Genomic DNA, 14,872 nt, shown 5'->3' on the forward strand with positions numbered 1-14,872 from the left:
TCCAATTTTATGTTAAACCTGAAGAATTTTTCAGTACCTTAAAAATGAATGTGAATCCGAAAATTCTGGAAGGCCCTAAAATTGGAAACTTAAGAATTTTTTTCCCAAATGTATGTCGAATCTGCAGAATTTTTTATTACCGGATTAAGTGAATAGTTATCTTAAAATCTGAAAATTCTGAAAGTCGTCCTGTTTTTAAAAGTGGAAACTAAAAAAAAATGCCAATTTTGTGTTACCGAACCTATCGAATTTTCCACAATTTGAACCTAAACATTCTGTAAAATTTTCAATTTTATGCTGAACCTGCAGAATTTTCCAAGACCTAAATAACGGTCTGGAAACATGAAAATTTTTAAAGATACCGTCTTGCTTTACAATTTTCCGTTGAACCTCCAATTTTTTTTAGATCCTGAATAATGATCTTGAAATCTGAAATTTCTGAAATGGTCTTAAAATTGGAAAATTAAGAGAAAATGTTCCAATTTTATGTTCAACCTGAAAAATTCTTCAGTACCTGAAAAATGATCGTGAAATCTGAGTATTCAGAAAGGCACCATATTCTCAAAATTGGAAACTTAAAAAAATATGTTTCAGTTTTACGTTGAATTTGTAGAATTTTTCAGAATCAGAATTACATTCCTGAAATCCGAAAATTCTGGAAAGTGTCGTGTTCTTAAAATTGGCGACTTAAGAATTTTTTTTAAATAATGATCTTGAAATCTGAAAATTCTGAAATGCGTCCTGCTTTGAATTTGGAAAATTAGGACAAAATTTTTCCAATTTAATGTTGAACCGGAAGAATTTTTCAGTACCTGGGAAACGATCTTGAAATCTGAAAATTCAGAATTTTTCAGAGAATAACGGTCATAAAACCTGAAAATTCTAAAACATGTCCTTTTCGGCAAATCGAAAACCACAAAATATCAAAAAACTGTTACGTAAGATCGGAGTAAATCTAAATCGACCTGAAAATCAGGTGATTTGAATGCCAATCAGACAATTTCTGAAATTAGCTCTCTATTTTGAGTTGGAATTTTAAAAATAGAAAGAGCGATTGAACAGAGTGTAAATTGCTGCCAATATTGTAATATTTACCATTAAATTTGTGGTTTCTGAAAGTATTAGAAGCTTTAAATACAATATCTCATTTACGATTGAAGATATTAAAGCGAGCAAAATTTTCAACGGTGTGTAAATTATCTGACATTTACAAACATTTTAAAATTGGAAACTTTAGAAAATGCATTTCCATTTTAATGTTAAACCTGCAGAATTTTTTTAAGCCTGATTTTTTGAGTGTTTTTGAAAGTGTTACATTATTACAGTAGGCCAAATTTTCGACGCTCAATTTCTTCTCACTGTGTAAATCACCTGACAAATAATCCAAGAAACAGTGACATAAACGCCCGAAAAATCACCAGCTTACACGATAAAACCAGTACCCGAAAATTTTTCATCCCAAAACGTCGTCCAAACTAATCCTCTTATGTGAACCGAGGGGCTAATTCCATCCCAAAACTCCTCCAATTCGTCGGAGCTCTAAAAAATTTTTAATATCGACTTTAAAAAAGTTGATTTATAGAGCAACTGTTCGATGGTGTGGCCCAACTTACTACTCCCCGTTTCCACATTTACTCATTCCGAGCTGTACATTTGATCGAGCGAATTATTTAAATTCGGTGTGTATACACAGTGCAAGGGTTCCAAATTTGCATACGACCATCTGTGTCCGTATTACAACCCCCAAAAAATAAAAATTATCCCTTTCAATGTTTCCTTTATGAAGAGAACGCGCACTATGAAATATTACTGGATTTTTTACGAACGGCCCCTCTTTTAGACATTAATGGATTTATCACCCTCATTGTTTCGCCGGGATGCGACGACAGGGCCGGATCCTGTTTTTTCAAAAGGCGTTGATTGCGTCAGGCGACCCAAGGTGCCGCGGTTTATGCGTAATTTTCACCGCGCTTTCCCTTTAACACTTTCGCGGAAAATCATACCTGAAGATTAATGATCGTATGGTGCGGTTGTAATTAGTTGTGGGAAGGTTAAAGGTAAGGAATTTTGACGCGACGGTGCGGTTCCAAAATTACTGGTTTTAAATTAAAACATCGGCTTGCCGAAATTTTAAATAAATTAAACTTTCACGAAAACAAAGTGACGTTATGGGAACTCAATTTTTTGTAGTATATTGTTCGAACAAAAGGCTTCTAGTAGGTCATGGAATTTATTTTTGAAATAGTGATCAGTAAATTTCATAGCCATTGTCAGTTTTTTTCTGTTTTCGGGCCCTTTGTACAAATTTATTTTTGATTTTATATGATCGAAAAAATATCAGTATTCTAAACATAAATTTCAAGAACTTTCTTTTTCCGTCATATTATATGTATAATACAGAAATTTGTATCATTTTCTGTTAAAACGTGTTTGAACTCCGCAAAAATTGTGTTCAGTACCTGGATCTTATACATTTCACTTAAATTATTCAGAATGTAGAAACCATTTTTTGACAGCTGAAATTACACACTTGTGGTTAGTTCCCGAAGCGCTATAACAACGAAATGCCTTAAAAGACATAATCACTATTATTTAGAACTGCTTTTTAAGTTGCAGGTTTTTTGTCGTCATTTATTCCAACCTTTTTATTTTTTAGGAGAATTCCGGATTCCTCAAAGTTTTTGCGCATAATTTTTCAAAATAATGTATATATTACTAGTGAAAGTCGCACCTCCTTCTAAAACAATGCCCGGTGTATTTCTCAAAATCTCCCTTTTCCAAGAATTCTGCCATTAAGCTGAGTATCTCCTATTTTATTCATTCCGCAAGCTGATTAACACACCTGCCGTTGTTATATTTGGAGAATAATCGACGACTTGAGGCGTGGGGTCCATATTTCGGTGTATCTCCACGTATAAAATATACACGATGACGGTTTTTAAATTTCTAAATTTTTCAACGCCCGAATTTATCTCCTCCGCTCCCTGTTTACAGAATTAAAGATGAAAATGAGCACTTAATGTCGGATAATAGGCGGAAGTGTTTTGATTGTTTCCACAATCACCAAACTCCCCCGATACCTTATCAACTCCCATTTTCTTTATGCGTCGTGTAACGTAACTCTAATTGCTACAATTAAAACCGCTGTAAATCCAGCAATAACACCTCAAGAATTTCCTACTTTTGCAAATTGATTACTCTTATCGCATCCATTTCTCTCGCTTTTTAATCCATCGGATTTAATGCCTTATCTGAGCGCATTTATCGCATATGTGCATTAGATTTAGTCCGAATGTGCATGACAAAAATGAACGCCCGGAATGCGGAAGTGCCAAAAAATGGCGAATATTGTCAATTGTGGCCACCTTACCGTCCCGATCCGCGTCCGCTCGCCCAAACTCCTAGACAGAGACAGCGTGCGTGGCAATTAAACATTTTTAGTGTCACACCGCGAGCGTCTAATAAATATTTATAGCATTGTTTAAGTTATTGTTCTGTTCATATTAGGGCGTGTCCATAAGTTTCAAATGTTTCATTGCTAACGTTTATTACATCCTATGGATTTCTACGTTTGACCTGCTTTAACTCCCAGCATTTGCCTACGTTCTACCGAAACGTGACGTGTACATGATTCCTTCACGTTCTTCCGATTCGTATATGAAGAAGTGTCATCTATGAATACGAATCGACAGACAGAGACGGAGCGAGAACAACGCGAAAATTATATTTGGGTCAGAGGCTTTTCGAAGAGGTGATTTATGGCCACGGTTCTTGCGGGAATTAGAAACGGACGGTTTAATTGTTTTTGGAATCGGCGACGATGCTTCGGAGAAAGTCTAATGGGGTTTTTGTTGCAGGGATGTCTGGATGTTGGCTACAATGGCTACAGTTACTTCCGGTCTTCTGTCTCCAAATTCGTATGGCCTGAATCCAGGTAAGGACGATGCTGTAAATGGGGGGCAGATGATGAGAGTCTAAAAAGGGATGCAATGGTTTGGCGAGGACCCAGTTAAACTAATTTCACTTTTTGGGTTCAAGTTAATACGATTTCTATTTTAACTAAATTATCTTGAAAATCTTTGAACTGTACGAAAAAGCTTCGGAACCAAGTGTAAAATTGTAAATCTTGCCATCTAAAGGGAAAATTTTTGTCAAATCTATATTATCAATCAAATTTCTGAACCAAGTTTTCGCAGACATTTTTAGCGAAGACTTCTTTTATCAAAATTTTTATTTTTTAACATTCGAAGAAGAAAATTTTAATAATATCGATTTTTTAGTATCTTCGATCCTAAAAACTTGTACATATAAGATGGCAAAAACGTTGAAATGTTGATGATTTTCTACTTTTGACTTAATTTGTGAAGATTCAAAATATCGATAGAGATATACTATCTGTAGAATCAAGGTTTCTTGACCAAGTTTCGACACACATTTTTAGTGAAGACACGATTAAAGAAAACTTGCACATTTTCACTTTCAAAGAGAAAAATTTTGTCAATCCTAAATTATCAAGTTCCATCCAATATCGTTTTTTTCTTTCTTGGATTCTAGGACGATTGTATAAAAACGCTGAAATTGGATTTTCTATTTTTGGCTAAATTCCGAAAGATTTAAAACGCCAATAAAAATTAAGTATATTACAACTAGAACCAGAAAATTTCTTGACCAAGTTTCTACAGATATTTTCAGCGCAGACCCAATTTAACAGAATTGACAATTTTGATATACGAAAAAACAAATCGTCTAATAAATATCGATTTTTATTATCTTCCACCCTAAAAATTTCCAACAAAAACCTTCAAATAGGGATTTTCCATTTTCGGCCAAATTTGAGAAGATTCAAATAGGTAGTAGAACTTACGAATGGTAGAACCAACAAATTTTCTTGACAAAATTTTTGCAAACATTGAAGCAAATAAACGATCACAAAAAATTTCTACTTTTTGACATCCAAAGAGAAAAATTTTGTCAAATCTAAATTATCAAGTTCCATTCAATATCGATTTTTACCATTCTGGATTCTAAGAATACTTAAAAAAAGATCGCAGAATCATTGAAATGTGGATTTTCTATTTTTAGCTAAATGCAGAAAGATTCAAAACGTTAATGAGACTGATTTTGGCAAATGATATACTTTGAAAGAAAATACAGGGTGGGTGGGCGGGACTAGTACCTGCTTAGTTAAGACTGATTTTGGCAAATGACATAACCTGTAAGAAAAGAGAGGGCGGGTGGGCGGGGCTAGTATCTGCGAAAATAAGACTGATTGTAGTAAATGACATACTCACTAAGAAATTAGAGGGCGAGTGGGCGGGACTGGTACCCGCCCCTTATTTTCTTAGAGTATATAATTTGCCAAAATTAGTCTCATCTTAACAAGTAGTATATACAACTAGAACCAGAAAATTCCTTGACCAAGTTTCTATAAACATTTTTAGCGAAGATCCAATTTAACAAAATTGATACTTTTGACATTCGAAGAAACAAATTTTGCTAAATCTAGATTGCCAAACAACGTCCAATAAAATCGATTTTTTGCTTTCTTCGACCCTAATAACTTCCATAAGATTGCAAAAACGTTGACATATGGATTTTGGAATTTAACTAAATTCCAGAGGGTCAGAATGGTAATAGGAAATACCAGAGGTGGAAGCAAAAAAATTTTTGGCCAAGTTTCTACAGACATGTTTACTAAAGACCCGATTAAAGAAAATTTTCACTTATTGACATCCAAATCAAAAATTTTAGTACCTGCTAAAATAGAACTGATTTTGGCAAATGACATACCCTTAAAGAAACTAGAGGGTGGGTGGGCGGGGCTAGTATCTGCCAAAATAAGATTGATTTTAGCAAATGACATACCCTCTAAGAAAATAGGGTGCGGGTACCAGTTCCGCTTACTCGCCGTCGACTCTCTTAGAGTATGTCATGCAAAATCAGTCTTATCTTAACAGGTACTAGCCCCGCCCACCCGCCCTCTCTTTTCTTGGAAGGTATGTCATTTGCCAAAGTCAATCTTATCTTGACAAGTATTAGTGCCGCCAACTCGCCCTTTGTTTTCTTAGAGAATATTTTCTTCTCTTTCACTTCTTGTTTATACCATTGTTCCACTAGGCTATTTGTCTCTTTTTATTTGTATTCCTATAATTCTGCATGTTTCAGTTGGCGACTGAAATGTGGATTTTCTATTTTTAGCTAAATTCCCAAAGATTCAAAATGCCAATGAGACTATTTTGGCCAATGATACACCCTATAAGAAATTAGAGGGAGGGCGAGTGGGCGGGGCTAGGACTTACTAAGATAAGATTGATTTTGGCAAATAACATACTTTCAAAGAAAATACAGGGTGGGTGGGTGGGGTTAGTACCTGCTAAGATAAAACTGTTTTTGGCAGATGACATACCCTCTAAGAGAATAGGGGACGGGTACCAGCTCCGCTCATTCGCCGTCGAATCTCTTAGAGAGTATGTCATGCAAAATCAATCTTATCTTAGCAGGTACTAGCCCCGCCCACCCGCCCTCTCTTTTCATAGAAGGTATATGATTTGCCAAAGCCAGTCTTATCTTGACAACTGTTAAGTGCCACCCACCCGCCTTTTATTTTCTTCTCTTTCACTTTTTTCTTTATATGATTGTTCCACCAGGCTATTTGTCTCTTTTTATTTGTATTCCTATAATTCTGCATGTTTCAGTTGGCGATTGAAATGCGAATTTTCTATCTTTATCTAAATTCCCAAATATTCAAAATGCCAATGAGACTATTTTGGCAAATGATATACCCTATAAGAAATTAAATGGCGGGTGGGCGGGGCTAGTACCTGCTAAGATAAGAGTGATTTTGGCAAATAACATACTTTCAAAGAAAATACAGGGTGGGTGGGTGGGCTTAGTACCTGCTAAGATAAAACTGTTTTGGCAGATGACATACCCTCTAAGAAAATAGGGGACGGGTACCGGCTCCGCTCATTCGCCGTCGAATCTCTTAGAGAGTATGTCATCCAAAATCAGTCTTATCTTAGCAGGTACTAGCCCCGCCCACCCGCCCTCTCTTTTCATAGAAGGTATATGATTTGCCAAAGTCAATCTTATCTTACCAAGTATTAGTACCGCCCACCCGCCCTTTATTTTCTTAGACGATACTTCCTTCTCTTTCACTTTTTTCTTTATATCATTGTTCCACCAAGCTATTTTTTATTTGTCTGTTTTTATTTGTATGTCTATGATTCCGCATATTTCAGGTGGCAACTGAAATGTGAATTTTCTATTTTTAGCTAAATTCCTAAAGATTCAAACTGCCAATGAAACTATTGTGGTAAATGATACACCCTATAAGAAATTAGAGGGCGGGTGGGCGGGGCTAGTACCTTCTAAGATAAGAGTGATTTTGGCAAATGACATACTTTTAGAGAAAATACAGGGTGGGTGGCCGGAGCTGATACCTGCTAAGATTGATTTTGGCAAATGACAAACTTTCAAAGAAAATACAGGGTGGGTGGGTGGGGTTAGTACTTGCTAAGATAAAACTGTTTTTGGCAGATGACATACCCTCAAAGAAGGTAGAGGGTGGGTGGGCGGGGCTAGTATCTGCCAAAATAAGATTGACTTTAGCAAATGACATACCCTCTAAGAAAAAAAATAGGGTGCGGGTACCATCTCCGCTCACTCGCCGTCGAATCTCTTAGAGAGTATGTCATGCAAAATCAGTCTTATCTTAGCAGGTACTAGCCCCGCCCACCCACCCTCTCGTTTCTTGGAAGGTATATCATTTGCCAAAGTCAGTCTTATCTTGACAAGTGTAAGTGCCGCCCACCAGCCCTTCATTGTCTTAGAAGATATTTTCTTCTCTTTCACTTTTTTCTTTATATCATTGTTCCACCAGATTATTTGTCATTTTTTGTTTATATTTATTTTATAAATAATTTATTTCCATAAATTTGAAAAAACGCTGAAATAGAGATTTTTTTATTTTTAGTAAAATTTCAAAAGGTACAAAAACTAGTAGAGAATTGCTAGAGCTAGAACTAAAAAGGTGCTTCAAGCAAGGTTTTGGAGACATTTTAAGCGAAGACCCAATTTAACAAAGTTTGTAAATTTTGACATTTCTTCTAATTCTGTTAAATCTAGATTATCAAGCTTCGTCTAAAATTGATTTCTGCTATCTTCGACCATAACAACTTCCATGAAGTGGCAAAAAGTTGAAATGCCGACTTTATTTTTAACTAAATTCCAAAACATTCAGATTGACAATAGAAAATACCAGACGAAGAAGCAAAAAAATACTTGGTCAAGTTTCTACAGACATGTTTATTAAAGAGCAGAAAAGAAAATTTTCACGTATTGACATCCAAAGAGAAAAATTTTGACAAATCTATGTATATTATCAAGTTGAACCCAATATCGACTTTTACTGTCTTCGACTATAAGAACTTTAATAAAACCGTAAAAACTTTGAAATGTGGATTTTTCACTTTTTGCTAAACTCCGAAATAGTCAAACCGCTTATAGAAAGATCGGAACTAGAACCAAAAAGAAGAGAAAAATTTTGTTAAAAATAAATTGTCAATCTCCCTGGAGCTTCCATAAATTTGAAAATACGCTGAAATATGAATTTTCTATTTTTAGTCTAAAAAGATGTTTCGATCAAGGTTCTGTAGACATTTTTAGCAAGGACCTAATTCAACAAAATTTGTAATTTTTGACATTGGCAGAAAAAAAATCTGTTAAATCTAGATTATTATCAAGCATGTTTCAAAATCGATTTCCGCTATCTTCGAGCCTAACAACTTCCAAGAGATGCAAAAACGTTGAAATGTGGATTTTTATTTTCAACTAAATTCCAGAAGATTCAAAATGGTAGTACAAACATGTTTACCAAAGACCCGATTAAAGAAAATTTTCACTTATTGACATCCAAAGAGAAAATTTTATCAAATCAATTTTATCAAGTTCCGTCCAAGATCGATTTTTACTATTTTGGATTCTAAGAATTTCTACAAGATTGCAAAAACGCTGGAATGTGGCTTTTCTATTTTTACCCAAATTTCGAAATATTCAAAAAGGTCAATAAAATATATTACAACCAGACATATATTAGAACCAGACAATGTCTTGTCACATTTTTAACGAGTAAATCAACAGTTTTGACATTCTAGGAAAAAATTTTTGTTAAAAAAGTGGATTTTCAATTTTTAACTAAATTCCAGAGGACTTAAAACAAAAGCTTTCTTCACCAAGTTTCAATAGACATTTGCAGGAAAAAAAGTAATTTTTGACATCTAAAGAGAAAAAAAATTGTGACAATTAGATGATTAAGTTCCGTCCAAAATCGATTTTTACTATCTTGTAAATCGTAAATTCGTTATCCTATGATTGGTATCAATGTCGAAACTGTCAAAAAATATCAACCTAATAATAGCATACCTACAAGATCGCCATAATGCCAACAAAACAGACAGAAAACGTTAACCATTTCTTAACACCATCTAGTGGCAACTCCACTAACCAAACCCTCACCACCAGCGCCTCCAGCGTCGAAACTCTCCACCTCGTCCCGCCAAACCACACATCCTCACCCACTCGCTTCCATTACGAATTCACAAATCTGGTTTCTTAGTCAAAAATTTCGCGGAATTTATTAACACAGTAATGAAGACATGCAATTAATTACTGTAGACTCGATCACGTATAGCATTCATTCATTCAGGTGATTATGCATGGACAACATGTTTTTCAATTGAAAACAAATTGAAGGCACGGCCATGGCAAATCCTCTTTCACCTTTCCACACAATGGTATTTATGATTGATTTTGAGGCGAAAACCGAAAGCGCGACATTTGAGCCGGCGGCATTGAGTGACGGATGTGCGAAGCATTTATTTGCACACCCTGTAATTTGGTAGCCCAGCCCGCGACGATCACTTTTTTCTTCTTTCTTTATCTTTATTAGTTACAATCCAGGTAAGACCTGAAAACCTTGATTTCCAGTCGTAAATCTTCAAAATGCCGCGTTGTATATACATACTATCCTGAAAACTGGCGAAGTTTATAGCACGTGCGGTGTGCGGCGACAATCCGCTTTCCCATTGTATCAATAATATCGTCGTGATATCGCGGATTATTTATTGTTATTAATCCTACTCGTGTTCTTATTTTTTAAGGGAAATATTAAGTTCGGTTTATTGTTTACAGGTACGTGGGTAGGGTGTAAAGAATGGCGTATTGCTTATAGATTCGATTTTATAAGACGATTGACGGTATTAACAGAACATAAAACGTTAATTGAAAATAGAAAATCGAAAATTCATAACGATTTTAAAAATGAAATTGCTTTATTAATAGATGCCGTAAAACGAGGTTACGGGTCAAGAAATGACGCCAACACGAGTAGAAGGTTCTTTGTACAGAGATATCACCCAAGAATAACAGAGTTATTATTAAATTAACAATAAATGCTGTTGAGCAATTTTTAACTTCTGAATTTACCTTGATAAATTAATTTTGATCTAAAAACTAAGTCCAGAAAATACAAATAAGCGCATCAGTGTTAATTTATTTTTACAAGTTATGACAGTTCTGCTTGGTTTCACTGTGAGCAGAACGGTCGACGAAAAAATTGCCACTATATTACTAAACAATGACCACCAAGAGAGCAGCAATTTCCGGGGCCAAAAGAATATAATCCACCCGCCACTGGTTGAGCGTAACAACATTTTCTTGCCATTGTCGCGCCTAAAATTGGGTTTGGTGGCAAAGCTTTCAACAAAGGACGTGGAGTTCATTATCTTGGTAAAAATTTTTCCACTAAACTAAAAATTAAATTGATTATTTCAAAGATCGAGCATTTTTGGAGTTTTCAGTGCAAAATTTAGTTCTCGAAAGGGAAACATTTTTGAAAAAATTGAAAATTACGCCACTTGAGGATTTTTTTGAAAACGTTTAAACATACAGGATTGGCAAAAATGTAGGCACAATTTTGATTTTAGAAGTCTCCAATACCTAAAATGGTCGTCTTAGACCACATTATAAATATTTGAAAACGTTATCTTTGGTTCAATAATATTCGAAAAATCGAGAATTTGTCAGAAAGATCTATAAACATTTTGAAAAAATCTGGAAATTGAAGTTCTAAATAACCACAATTAAATATATGGATACCATCCGTAATTTACGTATCGAATTTTAAAACGTCTACATCACCTGTTGATTTCGACAAAATTTTTACCTCTGAAAATATGGAATAGTAGAAATATGACAATTTACGATATTTTTATAAGTGTTAGAAGAAGGCCTTGGAATTAATTATATACCGTTTATTATTACTGGGTAATTATTTTCTGAGACTAAGTAGGCAACCGAATACACTTTCGAGCATGGATGGTTTCATCATTACTATCTTAAACGCTGTCAGGTTGACAGATAATTGACTTATCTAACCTATTATTTTGTTGTCAAAAGTTATTTTAAATAACTGTCAATTTTTGACTTTTTTGACACTCTAAAAAAGCCGTAAGCAATTGAATTTTGATTGCCTGCTCCAAATATATTTTTTATTGTACAGGTTTATTGTTCGAAAATCGGTAACATTAAAATTATAATTAGGAGTGCTAAAATTAAAAAAAAAATTAAAATTATGAAAATTCTGTAGAACTAAAAAGACAACATCTCGGCAAAATTTTGATGTTCGAAGATCTTTTTAAACAATTCCCAAATTTTTGACCTGAAAATTGTCATATTAAGTTTCTTGTTGTCGAAATAAGACTACACATATTAAGAAAACAAGACAAAGTGTAGCCCCGCCCACCCACCCTGTCTCAATTGTGATGATTTTTTTATTCGTTGTTGAGCCAAAAAGGCGGAGCTTAACTGCAAAATTCTTATTTCTCTACGAGAAATTCAAACATGTTTTTGAGTATCGTACTGTTCAAAGAATACTGTGTATATTAAGAAAAAAAATAAAGCCAAAGATTAGGCCCCACCCATACCCGCCCCGATCTCAATTTTCAATTGTGATGAATTTTTCATTCGATCGAGGGGCGGGGCTTAATTGCAACATCCATTTTTCTCTACAAGAATTTACTATATTAAACATGTTTAAGTTCCTTGTTCTGGAACGACGACTGCGTATGTTAAGACAAAAAAATGGCAAAGTATAAGCCCCACCCACCCGCCCTATCTCAATTCTGATGATTTTTTTTTTATTCGTCGTAGGTAGAGCGGCGGAGCTTAATTATAAAATACATATTTCTTTACAAAAATTTACCATTTTAAACGTGTTTTAAGTTTCTAAGAATAAAAAAAATTATTACAATTGGGATGGGGTGGGTGGGCGGGGTTTATATTTTCCCTTTTTTATTATATATAGTATTGTTATTCTTTGAAAAACACGATACTCAAAAACATGTTTTCAAATTCTTGTAAAGAAATAAATATTTTGCAGTTAAACTCCGCCCCCTTTGGTCACGTCGAATAAAAAAAGTCATCACAATTGAGACAGGGCGGGTGGGCGGGCTCACATTTTGCCTTTTTATTTTAATATATGTAGACTTCTTTTCACAACATGAAACTTAAAACATGTTATTAGGCTCCGCCTCATAATTATAAAATCTATATTGCCTCGCAAAAATGTACCATTTTGACCATGTTTTAAGTTTCTTGTTGTGAAAAGATGGCTATGTATATTAAGCAAAAAAAGGCAAAATATAAGCCCCACCCACCCGCCCTATCTCAATTCTGATAAGTTTTTTTATTCGTTGTCAGCAGAGGACGGAACTTAATTGTAAACTCCATATTTATTTACAAAAATTTACCATTTTAAACGTGTTTTAAGTTTCTAAGAATAAAAAAAAATCATCACAATTTGGGTGGGGTGGGCGGGCGGTGTTTATATTTTGCCTTTTTTTAATATATACAGTATTCTTATTCTTTGAACAACACAATGCTCAAAAACGTGCTTTCGAATTCTTGTAAAGAAATAAGTATTTTGCAGTTAATCTCCGCCCCCCTTGACTCACGGCGAATAAAGAAATCATCACAATTGAGACAGGGTGGGTGGGCGGGGCTTATATTTTTCCTTTTTTTTTTCTTACTATACATAGCCATCTTTTCACAACAAGAAACTTAAAATATGTTTAAAATGGAAAATTTGTATAAGGAAATATCGAAATTGCAATTTGGCTCCGCCCCATATTTTCAAAATACATATTTCTTTGCAAAAATGTACCGTTTTAACCATGTCCTAAGTTTCTTGTGAAAAGATGGCTATGTATATTAAGAAAAAAAGACAAAACATAAGCCCCACCCACCCGCCCTGTCTCAATTCTGATGATTTTTTTTATTCGTTGTAAGCCTAGGGGCGGAGCTTAATTATAAAATACTTATTTTTCAACGAGAAATTACCATGTGACATGTGTTCATAAGTAATCGTGTTGTACAAAAAAGAAACTAAATGTATTAATTAAAATAGAAAACCAAAAGGGAAGCCCCACCCATCCGTCTCGATCTCAATCGTAATGCATTTTTCATTCGTTGTCAGACCGAGGGGGGAGCGTAATTGCAAAATCGATATTTCTCTATACAAATTTACCATTTTAAAAATGTTTTAAGTTTCTTGTTGTGAAAAGATGACTACACATATTAAGAAAAAAAGGGAACATGGAAGCCCCGCCCACCCGCCCTATCTCAAATGTGATATTTTTTTATTCGTCTTCCATTGTAATCTTATTTTTTGTATTCCCATATGTTCTTTAAATTCGTTAAAATTTGAGAATGTAAAGGACATCGATTTTTCAATTATGACTCATTGTTTAATTTTCATTTAGTTCGAATGTCATAATTTTTAATTTTTCCAAATTTTTTTACATTTTTTGTGTAGAAAAATGCGGATTTTGCAATTAAGTTCCGCGTCCCCAGACTAACGACGAACAAAGAAAAATCGTCACAATTGAGATAGGGTGGGTGGGCGGGATTTACGTTTACATTTTTTTCTTTTTTATACACATAGTCTTTTCTTCACAACAATTTTTCAGTAATGTTGTTGAAAAGAAACTGTTATACGATTCAAAAATCTAACCCATATTTAACGGATTTTAAAAACTTGTGACTTAAAATATAAAAGTTGTTCAGTGGCCAAAAATTTTTGTAAAAATAAAAAATTACGACACTCAAATTCTGTAGAAATTGCAAAAATCGAAAAATAAATTAAATTCTCAAATTTTGAGCAAAATATATCAAATTTAATAAACACGAGAATACAAAATATAAATAAAAAATTAATGAATAATACTAGCTGTTTTTATGTAAAATAAGATGTGTGTTTGAATGAAAATATATTCTAATTTTGGTCAGACAATTAGTTATAAGTTACAAACAACATTAGAAAAAAACCGGTCGTCGAAAAAAGTTAGAGCGTCAATTTTCGATAATATAGTCTGTTTACGTCAAAATTATTACTAAATACTAAAAAAACTTGAAATAAAACAAGCAATTTCGGCGATTTAAATCACTCGTCCAGTTGTCTAGTGGAGTGTTCTAACAGGATTAAAGCCGCCCCATCCGCCGCCTCCAGCCCGCGCCTCGCTCGCTCGAAATCGGGAATACCGTTGAGGTAATTACCATCGAAACAGCAACGTATTAAATAACATTTGGTTAACGCGTCCGCGATAAATAATGTTAAAAGTATGCGCAAACACGGCCGAAGAGGATCGCGGCCGGTTTGTTGCTCTCGCTCAATTTGTTTTTTGGTCCTGTCAAAAATTCACTTTGTCTGCGTTCAGTTTTTACCCAAATATTTCTGTAAATGAATACGACAGAACGTGACGGTTTTACGAAATCCGGTAAAAACTCGGAGGAATCCGTCCGACGTTGCAGACTC

General features: G+C 34.4%; 1 protein-coding gene across 2 annotated transcripts in view; it reads left to right on the top strand.

The window, feature by feature from the left end:
* LOC135138005 (zinc finger protein castor homolog 1-like) overlaps positions 1–14,872 on the top strand; it is a 149,602-nt gene that overhangs the window by 31,453 nt on the left and 103,277 nt on the right. For both annotated transcript variants that reach the window (XM_064067817.1, XM_064067818.1), the window contains exon 2: positions 3,858–3,934. In XM_064067817.1, coding sequence (XP_063923887.1) covers positions 3,868–3,934 — 67 coding nt within the window. In that variant the 5' untranslated portion in view covers positions 3,858–3,867. The remainder of the gene's footprint in view (positions 1–3,857; positions 3,935–14,872) is intronic.

The sequence above is a fragment of the Zophobas morio genome, unplaced genomic scaffold, assembly GCF_036711695.1.
Source record: "Zophobas morio isolate AGI-343-1 ecotype UQ-CSIRO unplaced genomic scaffold, CSIRO_AGI_Zmor_V1 ptg000030l, whole genome shotgun sequence".
Lineage (NCBI taxonomy): Eukaryota > Metazoa > Arthropoda > Insecta > Coleoptera > Tenebrionidae > Zophobas > Zophobas morio.